At 34.4% G+C, this 22,946-nt stretch overlaps 2 protein-coding genes across 4 annotated transcripts; one reads left to right on the top strand and one right to left on the bottom strand.

Annotated features, from left to right (window-relative positions):
• The first annotated feature begins 1,281 nt into the window (after positions 1 to 1,281).
• LOC123217307 (methyl-CpG-binding domain-containing protein 4-like) lies at positions 1,282 to 3,652 on the top strand. Its single transcript, XM_044638253.1, has 2 exons — positions 1,282 to 1,438; positions 2,824 to 3,652. Exons 1-2 carry the CDS (start codon positions 1,400 to 1,402, stop codon positions 3,352 to 3,354), a joined length of 570 nt encoding a protein of 189 aa, XP_044494188.1. The 5' UTR covers positions 1,282 to 1,399; the 3' UTR covers positions 3,355 to 3,652.
• Positions 3,653 to 3,814: 162 nt separating this feature from the next.
• On the bottom strand, positions 3,815 to 22,504 carry LOC123217306 (piezo-type mechanosensitive ion channel homolog). 3 transcript variants are annotated; one of them, XM_044638250.1, is made up of 21 exons: positions 21,965 to 22,504; positions 20,934 to 21,014; positions 18,969 to 19,128; positions 18,715 to 18,872; positions 17,165 to 17,321; positions 16,861 to 17,047; positions 16,009 to 16,124; positions 14,951 to 15,035; positions 14,545 to 14,760; positions 14,284 to 14,461; positions 14,014 to 14,142; positions 13,674 to 13,847; positions 13,267 to 13,500; positions 11,080 to 12,630; positions 8,202 to 10,684; positions 7,654 to 8,049; positions 6,322 to 6,480; positions 5,410 to 5,919; positions 4,871 to 5,015; positions 4,631 to 4,775; positions 3,815 to 4,265 (listed from the first exon to the last, which is right to left on the bottom strand). In XM_044638250.1, exons 1-21 carry the CDS (start codon positions 22,011 to 22,013, stop codon positions 4,130 to 4,132), a joined length of 7,449 nt encoding a protein of 2,482 aa, XP_044494185.1. In that variant the 5' UTR covers positions 22,014 to 22,504; the 3' UTR covers positions 3,815 to 4,129. The 3 variants fall into 3 exon arrangements, with proteins under 3 accessions (XP_044494185.1, XP_044494186.1, XP_044494187.1); XM_044638251.1 differs by lacking the exons at positions 18,969 to 19,128; positions 20,934 to 21,014; positions 21,965 to 22,504 and having other exon boundaries at positions 18,711 to 18,842; XM_044638252.1 differs by lacking the exons at positions 17,165 to 17,321; positions 18,715 to 18,872; positions 18,969 to 19,128; positions 20,934 to 21,014; positions 21,965 to 22,504 and having other exon boundaries at positions 16,851 to 16,954.
• Between the last annotated feature and the right edge of the window lie 442 nt (positions 22,505 to 22,946).

Below are 22,946 nucleotides of genomic sequence, written 5' to 3'. Positions count from 1 at the left end.
CTTTTTCATTCGTATATTCATTTAATTTACTTAAAAATCGATAAAATCTTATAATAAATTCATTTTATTTTGAGTAAGTATTTGATTACATCCTTTTTTTTATATTTTTCAAGAATTGCATCGAAATTTTTATACATTTGGGATAGACATAATTTGCTTCTATTGTGAATCACTCTAATTTTAAACACATTTTTTCATTAATTTTTCATTGTATATATGAATTTGAGTAAGAAATATTATATCATGTTTTATTTATTCAATATGGCTCAAAATTTGTTCAAAAATTGAAAAAATCATAGATAGAGCAATGGTAAGAGTGATCATGTCTATTTTATTTGTTTTCGCTATTATGAATCCGAGTTAACTTCGTTTATCTGATTTAAGGTTAAAATTTATATAAAATGTGAAGAAATATAGGATTTGAGTGGATAGGGGTAAATGCACATACTCTTTATAAGATATAAATAATTACTTTTACCTTATTTTTCGTTAATTCTACATTTTTATAATGACTCGTAGTTATAAGTATAATATCTAATATAAAGAGAGTAGACGTTATAAGCGTAATTATGTCTAACATACTAAAATGTAATTTTTAAACATTTGGAAGTGATTATAAACTTATAAAAGTATAGATTTTTTATATTTTTATCAATTATGTTTCGATAAATTTAACATGGGAAATTTTGTAAGATATATTATATTATTATTTATCGAATATCAAATTTTGTGGTTGTTTTTTTTAGGTGTTCGTATTTTTTAATTGTATTTAGTGTACTAGGGTTTCTCTTCTCTTGCCACGGTTGCATTCCTTTTTTTTTATCAATATCTTCTTATTAATCCATGCTCTTTTAGCTCGTTTTGATTTTCTGATTCAATATAACCTTCATTTATTCGATGAAATAAATGCATCTTCTCTTGTTCAACAAAAATACGAAAATTTTCAAATAGTTTGAAGCTCTTAAAATGGTTATTGAGCACTTGGAGTCAGAATCAAAACTGACCAAATATATTTCAAACAGTAATACAATTTATTAACTAATTTTATTATTATTAAATCAAATAAATTAAAATTTTAATTTTACCATATATTATAGAGCTCTATTTACCCCGAAATAAATCATACATCCAAAATTGCCACTAAAAACAGCAAGGACTCTTAGTGGACCTGAGGGCTTTAGATGAATTTCCACTTCCGTCAAATCAAGCCAAGCCAATCACGAACTCGCAACCACAACTCCACATGTCGGTAGGACCTGAACTATCTAGTTCATTTTCCACGTGCCATTTTCTCATTGGTTGTTGAACGCATCGTTGAAACAAGACTGTTTGCCGAGAAAATAAGTAAAAGAGGAAAGGGTTAAAAAAGAGTAAAAATAGTTGCCGAGGGAAGAGATTAATGGGAGACAAGCAAGAAACACCTAAAACGGCGTCGAAGGTATGAGTCAAACACAAAACTCAGTACTTCTATTTGATTCATGTTTTTCAACAGACGGTCACAAGTCGAGTTTGTATTTACTTTGTCGTGTCTTGTAATTATTATTCAATCAATCAATTAATTGTATGTAATTTCGATTAAATGTGTTTGTCTGCCGAGAAAGTGCAGTCTAGAGAAGTAGGAAAAAGAAAGTTATGGGAGTGTTTTATTGTTATTTTGTTTGATTTATTGAGACTCGGGAAACGAGAGAAATGTATGTTTGGTAGCGGTGCCTAAGTACAAACCACAGTTTGGCACATTTTGAGTATTGGATTGTCGTTTTATTGCTGTAAAGGAGAAACACTATGTACATGAAGATTCCTCAAGGATTTGTTGTTGGCGAGGAATTGTTAGAAAGTTCTGGTATCTTTTAATGAGGAATGCCGGTTTTTTAAGCCAGAGTTGTTCAATTTTACTTGGTGGAATGTGTTTTGAGTTTGTTTTAATCAACCATGGAACTGAGTTGCTTAAGAATTTCATATAATTTACAAGAATTTGGTTAGAGTAGATGCTTATGCTAGTGGGTCTTAACATTAGGGTTCAATAATGCTAATGTGTACAATCAACATAAAGGATGGCCGTTTTGCTATATGGATGCATAGGTTTATGTGATTTTTTTGGGTTACCTTGTTTATTATACAAACTTCTATTAAATGAGCTAATGCATCAAATAATCTACTCTATGTTTTTTACTATATGTAAGTGTGGGTACTTTAGTGAACAGCATACTTTGTTGAGGTAAATTGATAAAATGTATCTATTTTATTTGGTGTATCTTATGGGTATGAAGAACTGATTGGATTAACATATTTTTTGCTCTTCATTTTGCTTTTACCTTTAATCTTGCATATTCAAAGGCAAAATGTGGTGCAATAAATAGGATATGATATAGCCATGGGATATGCAAATGCTATTTCAGCCTGTAAAGCTGGATGTTTTCTCCCTTACTGGGTTATCTTTTAGAATTTTGGGAACCATAGAAAAATTCATTTTTTTAGGTGGCATCGTTACGTATGTACTAATCTGTTCATCACTTGTTGAGTTTAAATTGTTGTGCTTCAGTTACTGGACTGTCTATTTCCTGCCTTTTGATTGTTTTTTTTCTATGTGGTTTCCAATTTAAAAGAGAGGGGAGTAAGGGTTTTCCTGAAATTCATTCAAAACTTCCTATCTTTTATTGATATGCAGTATAAATGTCTTAGTTTCCTTTTCAATTGTTCGTCAAGAGCTGGTTGAAAAAACACCAGAACGGAAGTTCTTTTTTCCCCAATGAGTAGGTGCACTGGTTAAACTTGTCTGCAATTTCTCAGGAAATTTTATTAACTATTGTTGGATTATCATAGCAGAAATCACGCGGACCAGCTACAGCTGCCAGGTCTATTGATACATATGCAGCTCAGTGTGAAAAATGCTTGAAATGGAGGGTGATTGATAAAGCAGAAGAGTACGAGGACATTAGAAGTAAAATTACAGATCAACCATTTGTTTGTGAGCAAAGACCTGGTGTTTCCTGCAAGGATCCTGCTGATATTGAATATGATGCCACTCGAGTCTGGGTCATTGACAAGCCTGGCATCCCAAAGACCCCTGAAGGATTTCGAAGAAGCTTGGTGCTTAGAAGAGATTTCTCAAAAATGGATGCTTACTATATAACTCCAACGGGGAAGAAATTGAGAACTCGTACTGATGTATCATCTTTTCTTGCAGCAAATCCTGAATACAGTGATATACCCCCTTCAGAATTCACTTTCAATGTCCCAAAGATAATGAATGATACCGTTCCTGGAGATGTCAGAAAGGGCTCTGCCACTGCTGATGGTAAGAAAAGGGGGAAAACATCACAGGCTATTGTTTCAGCTGGAACTGCCGGGGATTAACAGCTAGCTGCCTCACGTATTTTTTCCTTGGGTCATTTATTTCTGTGGTTACATTATTGAAGATTGATGTTTTTGTAGTTAAGCTACTCTTGAATCAAGATTTAGTTTGGTGTATGGTACAACCGAACTGTTAACCCAGCCTTGTCATTTTGTGTACTATCAGAAAGTACAGCTAGGAAAAAAGTGGTACATTTGACTGAATATACTTGGCAGAACTATGGCCCTAGGAATAGCTGTTGATAATGGTCTTTGTATGGTGGAATTATGTTCTATGGAGTAGCTAATTCTATCGTACCAAGTAATGGTGTTAAAAATTTTGCCATTATAATTTTTGCATGCATTCCTTAAAAAGGTTTGAAGGAGCATGTGATCAAAACCAGGATTTTCATCTGCTCTACTTTGTATTTGAGATAACTCATTTTTATTTATACAACTGAGAATGAGAAAAATGAAAGTGCCCTTGCATCAAAGCTTCTATTTGTATACATATCAGTTAAAATAATGTATCACCAATATTGTCGAAAAACACCCTAGACGTATAATCTCTTTTCTTTCACCTTCTAATACTGTAACAGATTTTGTACAAATACCTCTTTGCCTGTCATTAATATACATGTATTCAGTTTTCAATATCCTACATGAAGGCCTCTGGCCAAAGAATATGATACCGTCAGAGCATTTCTTATAACCACAAATTTAAAAATCAGTATATGTACTATAAGCGCGTATAGGTTAGGTCCTATGTCAGCATGAATCAGGATTCAGCTTCCACAACCTAGTCTGGCTTGGTGTACTCAAGCAGCATGTGTGGTGACCTGTAAATTTTCACTAGGGTCCAGTAAAGGACCTCTTCAACTCCATGCTCACCCTCTGCTCTTGCCGAATATATGTCCTCACAGATGGCTATTAACCTACAGCAACATATAACCAGGTTTTGGTTAGGACAGAAAAATGCAAAGTTGACAAGTACTTTTCCATTAACCTTCTTTAGGCATCAAGGATAAAAATCCATAGAAAACTGACAGAAGCCAACTAAAGGTCACATTTATGTTTTAAAACCAAAATAGGTTTTGAGCAGGAAAATTGAGAAACTTCATGTCAAAGACTCATGACCAAAGAAAAACTCCAAAATTTGAATCTAATTTGTTGCTTGTATTTAGACACAAGTAAAAGAAGAGAATAATAATAAAAAAAAAATGTTGCATTTTGACTTTTACTGCATACTTTATTTTTTGCATATAACATAGATAGGGCCTCAGAACTATTATGCATTCACCTGTCACAGGAAGGTAGATTCTCATAAGGGATTCTCATTCTTAAGTCGGAGCATTGAAGTCTGATAAATCGGCCAACAGCAAGCACAAAGGTTATGTAGAGACCCCAAATGCTGAACTTACTCAGGGTATCGCCAAGAATACCTTCTGAAGCATTATTGTAGCATTAATAACAATATGAAAGAAAACTCATAACATGCCATTAAAAGATACATGTGACATAATGTTTATTCGAAACTTACGTGGTGGTGTTTCTTCAGAGACCACAATTGCCATGGGCCCTGTCAAACCCCCACAACCATGAATATCGGATGAGTTGATATCATGGAAGGACCACCAATGGTAATCAGCACGATTTAGAACAAGATCTGCGCTAACTCTATTTACCTGCAACACAAAAATAAGCAGTTCTTTATCAGTAACTCTTCTGAGGTTGTTCATTACATTTTTTTATTAACACTGATACACCATAGACCAGTGTCTTTCCCACTAACTGAAAAGTTAATAGCTTGAAATGATTTTTTTTGGTTTTGTCATAAAAATAAAACCAAATCTAACCAAAGGCTTTACAGAGGCCTTTCCACTAAATTTTATAGATGAACAATTATAATAAGGGAAAACAACGCAAAAGAATCAAACCCTTCTACTCAGCAGCATCAGTATAACTTGATTATTAACCATTCCAATAAAGTGTCACATGATGCCAAAAGTTGATTTATATAAAACAAATGAGTTTATTCAACAGTGAGCAAGCAAAGAGTGCTAAGAACAAGAGTTTCACCTCTAGTTCAAAGGGTCTGACATCACCGGAGCCAGTTACACGAAAGTATCTTGGATAAAGATTATATATGACAAAACTGTTAGTAGAACCATTGAGGACATTTTGAACATCTGAGGCATTCGGAAGATCCTGAGGATCAACATCTTTTTCATATTTCACCACTTCCTTGCCTTTTGGTCGATCTCTTGCAAGTACCCAAGTAAAACTAATATCAATATCTTTATCCCAGTCAAGGGACTGTATAAATCTAGTCTGAACCACATCAGGAACAAGCCACAAAATACTTGCATCTGATTGACAGCATATTAACTGAATATCATCCTTATTATACGTATCCAGATAATTATGGGGATCAAGATTAACGTCAGAATTAACATTATCCCAATTGAGCTTTTCGCATAGAGTGGTTTGATACAATGTCAACCTTCCACCAGTAGTCTTAATATCAATTTGAACACTGGCATCTTTAATGGGGTTTGCAATGTTTGTTGGGTTACCACTGCTGTACATCTGTAAAGGGAAAAAACATAAAATTGTAAGGGTTAAAACACACCTGTTTATATTTTATCTACCTAGCAGTAAACAAGGCAAGCATGCATGTTTTAACTGATGAATAAAACTAAGATTTTACATTACAAATAATGATGACACTCTTAGAAATTGCAAGTACTGAAACTTATCACAAAGCTCACTATTCAGCTCTTTCTAAATACTTAAAATAATTAAAAGATGGAAAATCAACTGCCTTCAGAGTTTCATTTAAAAGTTGGTTTCTGGTCTACATTCCAACAAAAAGATGAGACTAAAGTAAGATTTATATATACATAACCATACACACACACACATACTTGTGAGAAGAGTTGGCATAAGAGTTTCATTATGCAAATGGTGCCATGTCTTTATGGTTCTTACCAGCATAGGAGCCCATATAGTACAGATTAATATAAAGAACAAACATATGCCATTGCAACATTTGGTCATTATTGTTTGCTTCTCTCCTTGTTTGTGCTTAGCTCTATTCAAGACTGCATCACATTTGACGAGGTAAAGGCTTGCATGTATGTCCTCCAGCTAGGGATAGAACCATATATCAGTTTCCAAAATAAGCAAGAAAATTATCTAATCAATTGCAATTGCTAAAAACAGAAACTCAACGACCTAACTTGCAAGTGATGATCTATTCTATGACAAAAATATCCAAATATTTTAAAGAATGGTAATCACAGAGTCAGCAGTTGGCATGCTCCATGTCAATGGCAAATTATTATGTTAAAGGATACAAAGGACGCTCTATGTAAACAGCAAATAATGATGAATGATATAAGTTACAGGAAACACAGCAAAGAAATAACATAGACTAAGTAACCCTTTTTTAAGAAATAACATCACTGAACTTTTAAGCAATTCATATTTAATGATGACATTCCTTCAGCTATCATCTTCAAGCAGAATGACCCTACATAGGGTTGGCGACAGGGTGTTGAGGATGGGCACCAATTTAGAACTAGAAAAAGGTCAACTAACTGGGATGCCAGATGGTGGTATAGAATGATGAATAAAGTTGGTTGAATTAGAAGTATGGAGCTGTAGGAAGAGAATAGATATTATTAGGAAATTAAACCAAACATATATACACATCAATATGGAATTATTGAACACTCTTGGTCAAATACAAGCCCAACAAAAAACATAACCAAAAGGGCCTGGCATGGACCAGAACCTAAACCAGACAGGAATAACCAAACAAAAGCAATATAATTGAACTTGGTTTTGGTAAAATGCTAGTTAATCCAGTACAACAGCTGAAGATAATTAGGCTTAGTCCCCAACTATAGGATAAGCAGCCACACAAAAAAACCCACAATAATGGTAGACTGACATGGGATATACATAACACTCGAAGAGATAGCTTATTTTGGCCTAAAGTTAGATGCCTAATGCCTTAGATCAGTATCTAAAGAAGACTGAGGTCAACTAAACATGGAAGAACTCAACATGGTTTTCTTAAGCTAATTCAAAGTTAAATGTCAAAAGCTACAACTACCAGGCATATACTCATCAGACTCATTTGACTTGTAACACAATTGTAATGTTCTACTTCTGGATTTTATACTCTATAATGAAAAGAACAGTATAATACGCAGGTAATCATAGAAATGGTGATGCATTAAATAACTTCCCCAGGCTTGACTCAAAAATGCAAACTAAATTTATTGCAATGCCATAAAATTGTATCATACTTACCTTCAACCAGTCATACATGGTCAAAGATGTGGATGTGCATGACCAGTCAAGTACACATCGCAGTTCATATAAAAATGGTAGGGCACGATACAATCTATAACCAAGGTAATTAATTTGTGAAACTTCACTTGTCAAAAACTGTCGATACAAGGTGCTTTTATGGGGAATCCCACACCGGATTTGTATCGCCTGTAATGTTAGAGAAACTGCTTTTGCGAGAAATATAGCACGTAGAGCTAACCCTCCAGCATGCTGATGGGAGGGCCCCATGTGCCAAGCATACTCTGTAACTGAATATGTAAAGAGGATGAGGTTGAATAGATAGAACATCACTTTTCCTATGGCAAACGAGCAAAGGTAAATTATGCGATCAAGAACGATCAGGAAGAAGATGATCTGCATGAGAAAACATCTCTGGTTAGATAAATTGACAATGTGGATATATGCCAGAATGCAAGAAATAATAACTAAAACACCAAAACTTCTCTTGAATTCTGATATGTGGAGTATGGCAAATATAATAAAAATAGCACAAAGGATCAAATTACCATTAAGATAAATACAAACTCCTTTGGAAACTGATCTTCAAGCTGGTAAACATCAAGAAATTCACTTTTATTTTTTATAACAGATTGGTAAAAAATGGCAACTAGGAAGAAGACAGTCAAATCGGCACCGAAAATGTATGCATACAGATCAATTTCTCTTTTGCCTCCCCCAATTACAGAGAGTATTTGGTATGGAAATCCCACGTCTTCAACAAACCCAGCACTTTGTCCTTTAACAATTTCTTTTGCTACATCGGCTGCAGGAGTTAGTGACTTGTACCACTCTGCTGAAGTACACCCCACCAATGGTGAGGCATACACCACCTCCAAAACAACCAATGCAACATTTGTGTTTTCCTGACTTCTTTCAATGCTTTGGACATGAACCCTGCTAGTGAATGGGCAAAGACTGGGGTCTTTTTCGGTGCATCTGTCGTCATGAACAATTTTTAGCAATTGATTTATTCCAGACTCGATCCTCTCTGGCTGTATACCATCTTCTGGCCACAAGTGAACATCCATAGACAGCTGGACAAAGTAAGGAGGAGATTCTGCACCCTGAGTTAGTGATTTCCAGTACCTGAAGAATCTTCTGATTATCAATTTTACACTATTTGTGATTGGTTGGAGCAGAACCTGGATCCTTTGGCTCCAACTGTAATTCACAAGCACCTCTTTCTGACTGAAAATACTCCTATGAAAATTGAAGTCAGTAGAGGGTATCCATTCATTATCTTTTGCAGTTATAGAGCTCTGTAAGAGGGTAAATAAGTAGACAAGAAATAGAGGCAATGAACTGATAACAAATGACGCGCTGATTTTCTGTGAAGGGAATCCTAGTGCCTGGAGCAGCTGTGAATTAATCCTTAACCCACAGTGCTGGATAATAATTTGGTATAGGTACTGGACCAAAATATACATTTCAGTGTAAATTAGCATGATAACCCAGAAGAAGCAACTTGGGCCGGTATGCACACATAGAGCATATAAGAACAGAGCTGCAAGATACACCATTGAAAGCAAACTGAAGTTCCACAGAAAGACAAGAACAAAGCAGCAGTAACACAGAAAATCATTATTACTCCGCATTTGGGACCATATATGACGAAATATCCTTCCTATCTGCAAACTTGTAGCATCCGAACTATTGTCAGACTGCATCGAAGATGAACGATCTAGAGTAACGTACCTCTTATTCTGGCTCTCCATTTCATCATATACCTCATCCTCAGCAGAGGATGGCTCAGTCATGTCAGAATCTTCTGGAGTGATGTTCAAGAAGTTCACAAGGTTGTGAACAGCCTGATTTCCAATAGACTGTACCTGGGAAACTCCATCCCCTATAAGTTGTACTGCAGAAATTAAAGGATTATCCTTTGCTTGGCCTTTCACAATTTTGTTTGAATCAAAATAGGCAGCATCAGTGACATCTTGTTCGATCTCAGTGATTTCACAGAGAGGTGATCCCAGCGAATACTTTGGAGACTCCATTGCAACAGGACTTTCTGTGTTGACGCTATTAGGTAATTCATGTACTTCAAATAGGTATTCCGAATTTGCTTTTACAATCTGCTCCTGCTTCCTGACAGAGTCCTCCCCTTTCCCAGATTGAATATTTGTATAAAGAGAATTACTCCTCCTCCTTCTCAGGCCTTCAGTATTAGGAGTACTGTTACCACCGTTAGCAATTGAGTTCATACTGTGAAGCTGTATTTGCAAATTAAGCATCTCAGATTTCATTTTCTCCACTTGCAAGTGGCGTTGATGTATTTTTTCCTCACTCTCTCGAATATGTTGTAACTGTGCAGTTTTCCAGGCAGCTTTCTTTTCTTGCTCATGCACAATGGCACCAATTTGCTCTGCCTCAAGATATCGTGAGACATGATCAAAATCCTGAGAAGAGAACATGTATGATTGAAGTGATACCAACATGAATATAATAATCTCAACAAGGGCGGATCTTGCAGTAATACGAAAACCATAGTCATACTTATAAAATCCAATCATCTCAAATATATAGTTTATTGTTTCACACTCCCCCACACTGAATTCCCCCACAAACGGTGACTGGTAAGCAAGAGAAAGAATGATTAGGGTAAAGTTGTATATACGCAAGAACTTGAATATTTTGTTCTTCTTCTTCAGGATTTCGAGTCTCAACCGGAAAAAAACAAGAGCAAAAGCAAGATAACCAAGATGCAGAATGTCATACTCAAGGGTTCCAGTAATCAAAATCAATGCAAGCACAAGATCCATTAGATGACAGTAACAGTAAAGCCTCAGATAGTCAAAAAAGGTCCACATGCTTTTAGTTTCAAAGGAAAGATCTCTCCAAACAAATGAGTTTTTGCGTTGAGAAATCATTTGATGATATGATGATGAGCCTGACAAACTTGACACAAGATCAGCACGGAGTTTGAAACAAGCAAGCATGAAGACTGCAAAATAACTGATAAGCATCCGGGGATCATCAACCACCAGTCCTATAGAAAAGTGGCACCAACCAAAAATAAACATCAGTAAAAAGAATATAAAAAATAGATAGACAATTAACATAAATGACTTAAAATGCAGTTTCAGAATTAAGCCAACTTAAAGGAACCAACATAATGATTCTGAACTGAAGGTAGAGAAAACTTTTGGAAATCTCTATGGGAATTCTTATCAACCACATTCTAGTAGTTCTTCAGACAATAAGGACATTCAAAATAAAGAAAGATACGCAAAATTTCTGCTAAAAATCAAGCACGTAAAATCTCCAACCAATAGAAAGAAGATAAGAAGCATATATGTCCATCCCTATGGGCATATACAGAGGTGAAAGTATATATTAAAAAAACACCCACACACTACAGTAAATTATTTAAGATAGTAATACCCAACCAACAATTCTTGCAATATTGGAAATTTTGAGCTGAGCTTCTCCAGCAGTCATGGCAGTGTACATTAGGGTCATCTGTGATATGTTGATTCAAAGGTGACATATTCTTCCAGATAGCCAAGTACTCCAGGATGAGAATGGCAGCAAACAAGAAGACCAATATGGGCCATAATTTCTGTATAATACGCCTGGTCAAAAGAACATAAGCAGCAAGCAATGCGATATACAACAAAGAGATAGCATTCAACAGAGCAAAACTGGCAAGAAGCAGTGCAATCATGTTTAGCTCAAGACCAAAGAGATTAAACAGGTTCTCTATCCAAAACTTCATATATACTTTAAAGACAGCCTTTTGTGTTTCAAATCTCTCCTTTCTCAATACAAGAATACACTTCTTGTTCCACTTATGACTCTCCTTGGTGCTTCCCCAAATATATCCAAATGAGAATATTTTATTGCTACTACCCTCAGAACCTCCTGTTTTAGAGGACACCAAATTAGATGTTTGAGCCTGACCAGAAGTGAATGATGGCCATGAATTACTTGTCACACTCTTTCGTTTCAGGGAGAGAGCACTAGGATTTGATGATGGAATATTTTCCTCATTAGAATGAGAAGCATTAACATGCACATCTTTGGCTGAGACAAACAGTGGACAGGGCTCTTCCCACTTTCCTTTGTTTAAAATACTACTAGGCATCTTCTCCAACCAACGGAAGACATTGTACTGAAGGGTACATGCAACAATCACAAGCACTTTTCCTCTCAAGCCTGATTCTAGGCCCCAAAAACTGGGCTTATATACATGCCAACCCAAAAAAAGGGGCAAATCAGAGTGCTTTTGCCCAGGAAACATCCCTGCTTGCTTTCCCCACATCTGAAAAAGATACTCAGTTGTCACTAGAAGCCCTGTGTAAATTAACGATGATTTAGATGGGATCCGAGAAGCTTTAGGCAAAGTTGAAAAGATGACAACACCAAGTAGATACACAAGGCCAAATGCACTAATTGGAGATAAAGAAGCATAGAACAATGCAACAAACAGGATCTTCTGGCTGTGCCAAACTAGAAAACGTTTGATGAAACCTGGTAAACTAGAATCCAAGAGATTGGAATCATCTAGCCTGTTATACTTGCTTTGTCTCCTTTCATAGCTATAAAGTTGCATCACTATCAAGACTGCTAGAGATTGCCAAACATTTTTCAGCAAGGAAGCTTCTGAATTATAACCCAAGTAAATATCAAGATCTATTAACCCAGACAACCACATCTGAAAGCTGGGGAAACTGCTCAAGCTATAGATGAACACAAACACTGTAAAAGCATATGCTTTTAAAGGGAACCATAGGCGTCTTTTTGTTTTCTCAACAAGTTGCCTTCCAATAATCCAAACAAGGAGAAGGAAAATATACCCACACGATATATAATTAGGTGCCACTAGGTATACTGTCAAGAGAATAGTAAGAAAAGCAATCTGGGTCCCACATGATCGGTACATTGAAAGAAACTTCTGCCCAATTGTACTGAGAAATGATGCTATCCTTCTCTCTGGAAGTATGTAAGAGAAATGACTGATTAGTAGAATGGAATATACAGTAAAAGCAGTCGTGCAAGTGAACCAGACAAAAACAGAAAACAAGCAACCAACTTCAGTAAGTTAGGTTTTGATACCTCTATTCATTAAAATTTCAAGGATATAATGTTAACTAATGCAGATAATAAGTATATTCTCAGTATAATGTCTAAAAGGAAGTACATAATCTCATGTAGGGTTGGCATCAAGCTCAGTACAGGACATTAAATAGAAACCATGCAACCCTCAACTATCTTATGACTGAGGCTCAGCTGGGTTGGTTGGTCTACTTTATTTTTTTCTGTTTAGTCCAGGAATAATCTTTTTCCACCAAAATAACAATTAATCTCAACCAATTCCGAAGTCTGCAGTTTATCAAATGGATATTTTCATACTAACAGTAAAACAGAAACTTATACTCACACTTCTGTGCCTACCAAACCGTATATATAGTGTTCTCACATTCATTAACATAGTTTAAAATACTTGGAGTAAATACTTGAGTTGTCAATTTGCAACTATTTCAAAAAAATTTGAAACCACTTCTGAATTCTTCAGCAACTGCACACAATGTCAAAACAATAGAATTAGAAAAAAAGATGAAATTATACCATAAGAAGGATTATCATGGCTGCATTTTGTCGTTGAGGAAGCATACACTGACAAGAGGACTGATTTGCTCAGACCAGCTTTTAAAATACTAAATCCAATTGGAGGGCTAGGGGTATGTTGCACAATTGCTGAGAATGAAAATAGCATCTCAAAACCATGGTTATGAATTGCACAGAAACAACCAAGAAAAGCTATTTCCAAGAAATCCCATGAGCTGTCATGTTTGAGAAGACCTGCACCAATTTCCATAAAGATTCAATAATTTAATGTTTAACCTTCTGGGTGAGACCTTAATAATGGAAATAGATATAACAGAAAAAAATTGTCCCGTAAAATTAATTGAAAACCGTAACCAGATCCCCAGAATATATCAACTCAAATTGGATGGATGGGAACAATAGCATACCTAGCTGTAAAAGAATTTCCATACTTAGAGAGCCTTTTTGCTTCAAAGCATTAGAGATCAAATCAATCTGAAGAATGTACAAGAGTGCAAAATGAGCTTCACACAGAAGAATCAGGGACTTGCGTATCTTTCTGCTGATGTTGTGGCTCAAAAGATATATCAGAAAGAATATCACTGAAAGCACAGGTCAATACAGCACCAATTAGAAATGTTCCATAAGCTCATGGCATAATATAAACTTGCTATCCATTTTTATGTTACTATGAGATGAAGGGTCAAAAAGCCTTTAATGATCTCAATATAAAAATTTAACAAGGCAGAACACAACTTGTTTACATACTATACACAGCATGGATGAAACCGGGTTTCATTGCAATGATAAATATAAGCGCCAACATGATAGCCCTAGAGCATTTGCACAATCCCCAAGCAATTGTGGCTACAACCAATACTTTGGTCTCTTGTTCCACTGTAATAGAAGGATACAAAAAGAAAAATATAGAACATAAGTAAAATCACAATCAGTGTATGTCAGGAATTAAAAAACCCATGATGAATGAGTGGAAATTAAAGATAAATAAGGGATGACTAAAATGTTGTACTTCATCACCTTCAACAGTTGAGGATTCATTAGAAGATCGCCAATCCTCATCAGACAAGTAGAGGAAAACAGAGTTGTTCACAAGATTACCCAATGCAACCAAAACACCAAGACAGAATTGAGCAAGCAGAAAGAAGCCAGGTATGGGATAATGCCACAGCCCAACCATCTCCCAGATTTCCATGTCCTGCATATGAATATAAAGAATGAATTCCAACAATTTTTTGTATAGTGTACAACATGAAACTCCATGCTTAAAGAGAAAACTACCTTTCCAAGTTTCCAATTCAAGAACGCAAATGCTACATTGAAAATATACGTGCTAACAGCCCATAAGAGAATGAAGACAAGCAGCATCCCATTTAACCGGTGCAAATGGAATAAGGAAGGGAAAGCATATATAATGTAGCCAACATATGCAAGCAGCCCAAATGCACATACACTAGCAAAATGGAAGCTCCAAAAAGAAAGAGCAAACAAGGAGACCTGTCAAACGTAAACCAGAAATTTTCTTCAAAAAACAGCATATATACAACTAGAAATGGAATTGAAATATCGAATTATTTGATTTTAGTCAACTGCTACTGTGATGACCATATGACAGCTTGAAATTCTTTAGCTAAGTGAAAAATTGACAAGTTCAGAAAGCAAATGATAATGTTATTAATGTATATACCGGAAAACCGTACGTGAAGAAGTTGATACTAAATGTTCGAAAAACTGCTCCCCTTAACAAAACGTTTGAATGTCGAACACCAGTTCTGTAAATATATATTCCATAAACCAGTAAGCAAAACATTAATCTGCATCTATATTAAGAAGAAAGATTTTTTTTTTTTTGGACAAATAAATGCATCCAGGGACAAATGAACATCTATAGTTCAGTAACCTTAACAGCAGCTCAAGATAATCTAAAAGCACCAACACATGAAGTAAAAAGCATCCTGTTAGAACAACAAATTATGAAGCAAATCAAAACAAGACATGATCACTCAAAGTTATTCCAGTCCTATTCACCCTCCAATCTGCTGTAATTGTGCAAAGCAGCGCATCTTCAATCTGGTACCTATAATTTTCTTTTCTATTTGTTTTACTTAACTACCTTATGTTTATCTATCTTTCTCATGGACCCAATTCTAATGATCTAAGGTCAATTTTGATCACTCATCAATTTCACCTTTTAGAGATAAAGAAAACTCCCAGTAACTGTAATGATGAAAAGGGCAGTGAGACATCAGATATGCAGGGGAAGAAAAAAAATTATAGCAATTTGACAATGCTTTACTACAACAGGCAGCAAACTGTAATAATAGGTTCATAATGAGGACCCCTTAGTAGTACCATCTCTCTAACACACATTGCATTATCTAAGTAGTTTCTCCATCAAATTGAATTGAAATAGCTGGCAGAACATGTAACTCTATAATGAGATCTTGCATTTAAAAAATGAAAAAATAACGAAAAAATCACAATCTTCAGAACTTACCAGAATTGATGAATACTATATTCTTATCATTTATTGTTCATTAGCTTACTTATTACTCCCATACAAAATGCATAAATATATCACTATTTAAGGACTCAAACAAAGACCAAGTCCAGCTTAAAAGGACACATTGTTCAAACTCTTACAGGTAACACCCCAGTTAAGTGTATGAGTATCAGCTTTTTAGATACTGAAGTCAAGATGCCAAAAGTGGACACTGCTTAATAATCAGAATTCAAGTTTATTACCTTGATTCACGAATGAAAAAAGAATGCTTGGATGGCAGAAGTTTCTCTGTTAAGCTACTTTCTCTAGAGGACAAAATAAAATCCATTTCCTCCAAATCATATCTAATCCAAGATAGCTGCATCAGCAGGCAGAAATCTTATTGAAAAGAGTGTAAAAGCATGCACCCAAGAGGGAAAAAACAGATACGATATGCACAAGAAATGTTATCACAACATAACATTTTAATTTCACACAAATTTCACAAATTTTATTTACCATTTCCACTTCTCAATGCATATATTTTGTTAACGTAATCCAAAGCTGAAGTTGTAATTGGGTCTTGTTCTATTTTGTAAAGTAAAAATTTGGCTACCATTTTCCAATAGCCAAAAATGATATCAACAAGAGTAACATTAGCTACACAAACACCTTCCTACCAGTAATTTATGCTGTCTTACATCTTCTGAAAAATAGAGCTAAAATAAGGGAGCACTATGTGCCAAGTATTGCTTTTTTAATTTTGTGTGATGACTCTGATACACAAACTACAGGCAAATCAAGCCTTCATTGTCCATATACTATAATTTACCTCAAAATTATTTTTCAAACACAGACCACAATTCAATTGAGTAACTAATTCATCATTCACTTTCACGACTAAACCTAAACATATATTACTTAACCGTTCAAGCTTGTATATCGGGTTAAAAAACCACAATCAGAAAGAAATTTTATAGCATATAGGAATAATAAGATATAAGAATTGAACCATAGATTTTTAAGATATAAGAAAATTATTTTCACTCCCTGAAGTGATTTTCCCGACCAATTTTAAACAGAAATGACTTTATATTAGCATTACCTATACATACCATAATATAGAAAATTACAAGAGAAACCCCACAGCAGATTTCGGGCCACTCAGACCCTGCAGATATTTTAAACAGACCAATATAATCAGCAACCCGTAGAAAAATATTTGGGAAATTCACTGGGAGCTGATAGACATAAAGTAGGACAATGTTACAGCCTGCATACAGCTGAAGAGGTCTCCACCACCTGAGAAACCATACACACAAATGTGAGCCACCAAAGAAACCAAAGGCTGCTCATCAAAAGAAAGAGAGAGTGATAAAGACATCACTCAGCAATGCGTGGACGATAGAAAGCAATAACCTGAAAAGTCCAAGAAAATTGCTGGTTAAAGACCAATCTACAACACCAGCACAGCTGCCAATAAAAAATGGGAGGGAAACCCATGAAGGGTGACTAATTCCCAAAACCAGCTGAACAGCGGGCAACATCAAACAGGAAGCAACCCTAAGGTGAGAACCTTCCATATTGCAAAACACAAAATAATTCCAATCAATTCATTTAAAAGAAGAAAAGAGTAAAATTAGAATCTATTTGAGTAAAGATGCAAACAAAAGATTAAAATGTTTTTACAACGAACAAAAGGTCAGCAATGGATTACAAACATGAGTAGATTATGAATATAAACTATACATAGAATTAAAATTGAAATGCAAAGTTGCATACAAATGACTAAAAACCTAGGATTTACCAACTCTAGAGAGACAAAAGCGTACAAATGACAAAACCAATCTCTTCTTTTAGAGAGTACAGATGATTCAAAGTCATTTAGACATTATTCAAGTAACAATGTTGAAAAAATAGTCAGCAAAACAGACTGCTAGCATGCAGAGATATTAGTTATTCATATTTTAAGAGTGTATTAGAATATTGAGTAGTTTGACAAGGGCAGATTTATTAGTATATTTAAGAGTTTTCAATAAGTAGCTATATTTCTAACAAAAAAATCATCTTTCATAAACAACTACAGAATTGATGGCAAAGAGAATACCCCAAAAGAGGGAGAAAGTTGATTCAGAAGATGTTCAAGGACTACACTATAAAATTTTGGGTCAATTCAACCTGAAATATGGCTTCACGATGTCTTTGAATTCGCTCAAGTGAATTATACACAAAAAATGTACAAACACAGAGAAAAGAAAATCACTGGAAATATTGTTTTCAGAACTTTTCAATTAACAAAAAGGACCACCTGTTTGGCTTTCTAGGAACCAAACCACATTCAACCTACTCTCATCCTAAAGGTCGCTGAAACAGACAACACAAATTCATAGTGACATTTCATTAAGTGTAGCATTGAGAAAGGATTAATGTTATCATTTGATTCAAAAATTTAAATAGATAGGTCACTTAAACAATAACAAACATTTTTAAGCTCTAATATGCCCCTCATGTGCTTTGCAAATCGATCAAACAAAATCAAAATCATAAAACAACCACTTGCAAATCAATCAAACAAAATCAAAACCATAAAACAACCACAACCATAATCATCTATAGCATATTAAATACACAATGGGGATACTCTAACACAAAACCACTTAACAACTGAGGTTATCACTAGACCAAAAGCTTAAGATGACAAGTGAAAACCCAAAATAAATTTCAATTTAAACTCTAAAAATATGTCAGGATGTTTAGCTCCTCTCCTTAGTACTTCATGATTAAACAGCACCAATAAGTTCCCATACAATACATGGCATTACGCAAATTTATGCAATAAGCATTGAATGAGAAAGAAAGACATGTCATTGAATAGACTAGGATGACTAAGTAAAAGAAGGAAAATTTAAAAAGAGCAAACTGCACAGCACAAGGGCAATCATTAGAGTTTTAATGAACCACTTACAAACCTAAATGTTCAACAACTGTTAAGAGATGACCCCAACAGGAATTCGGACATGGCTCTGGATGAAATTTGTTCAAGCAAATATCAACCAAAGCAACAAAAACAGCTGACAGTTGGGCAACCAAGAAATATATTACAGTGGGGGACCTCCAGGACTGGACTCTGCAAAAGCATATAATGAAGAGATAAGACATGAATTCATAAAGAGGCAAAAAAAAAGAACAAACAAATGAGATTAAAAGGAAAATCAATTCTTACATCATAAAACCAATAAGCTTTGCCCACCAAGCATCTGTTATACTCCATTTATAACCCTCAAATGCCCATACAATAATATATATCACTTGAAAAAGAATCACAAGAAGAGAAAAGATAATGACGAGCCAAAGAAACAAAAATCTTCTTTGAAAATGAAATCCTACAGAAAATAAAAATTTTATGTTAGTGAATTAAATATATTATTAAGAAACACAACAAACAAACAACATGTTGGAATATAAAAGTCTCAAATTAGGAAGAAAAATAAAAATGAAAGGGTATGTATAATGTAGTGGGCATCCAAGTTAGATACTAGATAGGCTCAAGTAATTTTAATAATTAGCGTTGAAAACATGTTAAAGCCCATAATTAATAATGCAAAAGAACTTAGATCTCTAACATAGTATTAGAACTGCAAAGGCTTAACAATTGTTGATCCAAGACCTGTTTGAGCATGGAAGGATGAGTTGAAAAAAGCCAAACCTTGGGTTAAATCCTAGATGGACCTATAGGTTAAGCCAAGAAGTAGGCCAAGATGTAGGATTGGATTCGAGCCAAGCTAGCACAAGCTCGTTTGCCAGTTCAGCTCAAACGAGCCTGAAACAAGTTTGGCTCAAGCAAACTCGTGCTTGAACTCAAATACAGGTTTTATATCTTCAAGCTCAAGCTTAAGGAGTGTTTGGCTCGCCATGCTTGGAAACCCAAAAAAAGTTTCATTCAAATCAACTAAAACAATGTTGATTTGATTAATACATATCAAAAAAATATTGTTTTGATTTATTTTAGCTCAACTCCAGTACAAAGTTGAGTTTAAGCTTGGCTCAGTTAGATACTGTAGCCGAACTCGAACTTCACTCCCTTTAGTCGAGCCGAAGAGTTGAACTTGAATTGACCCATGCTTGAACTCAGCTCGGCTCGAATCCACCCCTACCAAGCCCGAGTTCAAAAAGGCTACCCGATGTATGGCAAGTGTCAACTAACAGTCCAGTTGCACTAGAGTAGAGATGTTGGAATATATAAGTCCCACATTAGGAAGAAAAATACAAATGAAATGGTATAATTATGTAATAGGTATCCAAGTTAGATAAGTCTAAGTCATTTTAACAATTGGAATCTAAAACATGTTAAATTCCAAATTTATTAAAGCCTACAATTAATAATGTTAAAGAACTTGGATTTCTAAAACAAAACAAACAGATGAATTTGAGTTGAATAATTGATTTTGTATCGTTCGTATACCAACATAATCATGATTTAAAAAGCTAAATTTAAAGTTAATAAATTATTCTTTTTCATCATGGACAGTTACAATTATTCATGGTATAATTTAAAATCTAGATAGTTGTTTTGGGAAACTAAGCCAAACATTTAGCAGAGTGGATCCAAATAAATATGGAATATATAAATTCCCAATTTAAAATGAAAAAGGTTTCTTGCCAGTTTGCTAAAGCTACCCTTACAAAAATTCCCTTATATTACGACTGTGCAATATAATTTATCCATTTTACCACAAACAAACTTGAATATTTGAAATTAATACAATATAATGTCAACATGTCCATGGCATAAGTGGTATCATAGACCATGCATGGTTGTAGTTAAATTGTCAACCTACACAATAATTGACATCTAGTGATAGCAATCACTATCTATAAGTGATTTATTTCAATCCAAGACTTCCTAACTTGAAAAGGAAATTCAGAACATCATAAAAGTTCTAACAACAACAATCATTGTAAAAGGTCTCTTATGCACATCCATCAGTGACATGGAAAAAATCGTTAAATCATAAATATTTGATAATAGATCTAGAGAAAACACCTCATTCCCTGCACTTAAACCAATTCAGGACAAAAAAATTCTGAATTGGAAACATCAATATCACCATAGGTTCACACCATACTCAAACTGCTGAAAGCAGTAACACTGAAATCAAACTGGTAAATCTTACACAAATTTGGTTACCTGTTTTTGGAGCAGTAAATTGAATAAAAAGGAAAGCTGTCAAATCAACAAAAGAGATCAAACTCCAATTGACTAAAGCAGCTGCAAGAAACATGAAAATGTAAGTCAATAATTATTCTGCCCATGAAGCAGGAAGACATATGTACTCTTCTACAAAAGTAATGTTTTGAGTTTGATAACATCAATTCACAAATACACCTAACAAGGAGAGAGAAACAAATTGATGCATCATATCAATAAATAAATAGACACATAAACACAAACACAAATAGAGAAACACATGTAAAGAACAGAGCACAAAATTAGATTGATCTCAATTGTAATAAGTTTAACTCAAACCCTCCCCACCTTAGCGTTAGTGTGATTTGATGCATATATGCTTCAAAACTTGCAAATTTCAGCATTCAGCCTACATCTTTCTTTACTTTCTAAGTTCCAATGTAAAGTATGAATCACCTTAGACCAAGACAACCACCAACTATGAAATAGACAGCCAATGAACTCAACTACAAAATAGCCTTACATATTTCTTATGTTTCTAAATTTCTAAAGGAGCAGAACAAACTAATACATGAGCAGACTGCGACAAACCAGCAGTGTCGCACCAAAGTAAAAGAGTGAAAAACCATGACGAATTCAAATAAATTCATTTCAAAATTATATTTATTTGTCCATTCCATACTTTTTGTCCATAAACCAAAGGGCATCATCCACGACGTGTAACCTTAACTTGACAGGTCCAAAAGATTAGCACTATTCGAATGAGCATATGAACTAAAATACCCACGTCATAACTCTACACCCAGAGAATATGGTATAAATTTAATAGCACAAATTCATTAAGTCAACTCAAATCAACCAAAAGAAATATGAGGTAACAAATCAAATACAAACAACTGAAAATTATTAGACAATTAAAATAGGTATTCGCGATGATTTCAATCATACTATCCCTCAAATGATGCTATTAGCTCTATGTTGCAGTTATTAAACAAATAGAAGAAAAAATAAGGTTTAATTAAAGAGCGTACCTGTTAGTAGGAGCAAAGGCAACACAAACCCAACAAGAAAATTCCCCATGAGAGCTACGAGTAAGATCACTCCACTCTCCAAAGTCTTTTCAGCTCCAATTCATGAATCCGTAAATGGATTCTCAAATTTTTTAAAAAGAAAGAAAAGAAAACCCATTTTGCAAGAAACCTAATAATTCAAACTAGGAAATTCACAAGTTATTAATTGGGGGGACAAAAAAAAAATTTAAACAAACAGAATTTAGTTGATAAGGTTTTCTAAAATCACGGTTTACGTCAACAACTCTGATGTAACTATTAACTACCAGTCTCAAACACAAAAGGAAAAATAAACCTCCGCGTTCACGGGAAATCGATGAATGAAAAAATAAGGTAAAAAATAAGGATCTGTAAATTGAAAAGACGGTAAGAGTACCAATTAGATTTACGCTGCAAAGATGATTTGAACCAATGAAAAAAGGAAGAAAATTGCTTTCTTTCCCTCGTCTTTTTTTCCCATTTGCGACTTGGTGGAGACGATCTTTGCTTTAGATGACGAAGGAATTAGGAGCAAAAGGGCGGGTTATAACGGGTATTTAATGGCAAAGTAGGTTGGTTGTGCAGCACTTTCTAGTTTTGAATTTTGGATACGTTGGAGCCAATTCCCTTTAAAAGGACAAAAATAACATTTATTAATAAATTTTTGTTCCGTTCATTTTGAAGGAAAATGTTTAATATTATTTTTTTAAGTAAAATATTATATTTCAGAGCGTCAGTAATAGGAAAATTAATTGAAGCGTGAACTCTCATTTCCCACCCGAAGCTTGTCCTTATAACTATTTTTCATCTCTCAATGACACAAACAAATAAAATTTTTATATTTATACATATCACTTTTTTCACTTAAATAATAATATTAAAAATTAAAAATACTATTTTATCTTAATTATTTTATTTTTTTTAATTATCATATAATTATAAATTAATCAAAATTAAAAATAAT

The sequence above is a fragment of the Mangifera indica genome, chromosome 5, assembly GCF_011075055.1.
Source record: "Mangifera indica cultivar Alphonso chromosome 5, CATAS_Mindica_2.1, whole genome shotgun sequence".
In the NCBI taxonomy this organism is placed as follows: domain Eukaryota; kingdom Viridiplantae; phylum Streptophyta; class Magnoliopsida; order Sapindales; family Anacardiaceae; genus Mangifera; species Mangifera indica.
Note: the sequence above shows the minus strand (reverse complement) of the source record. Positions and strands in the feature narration are given on the sequence as shown.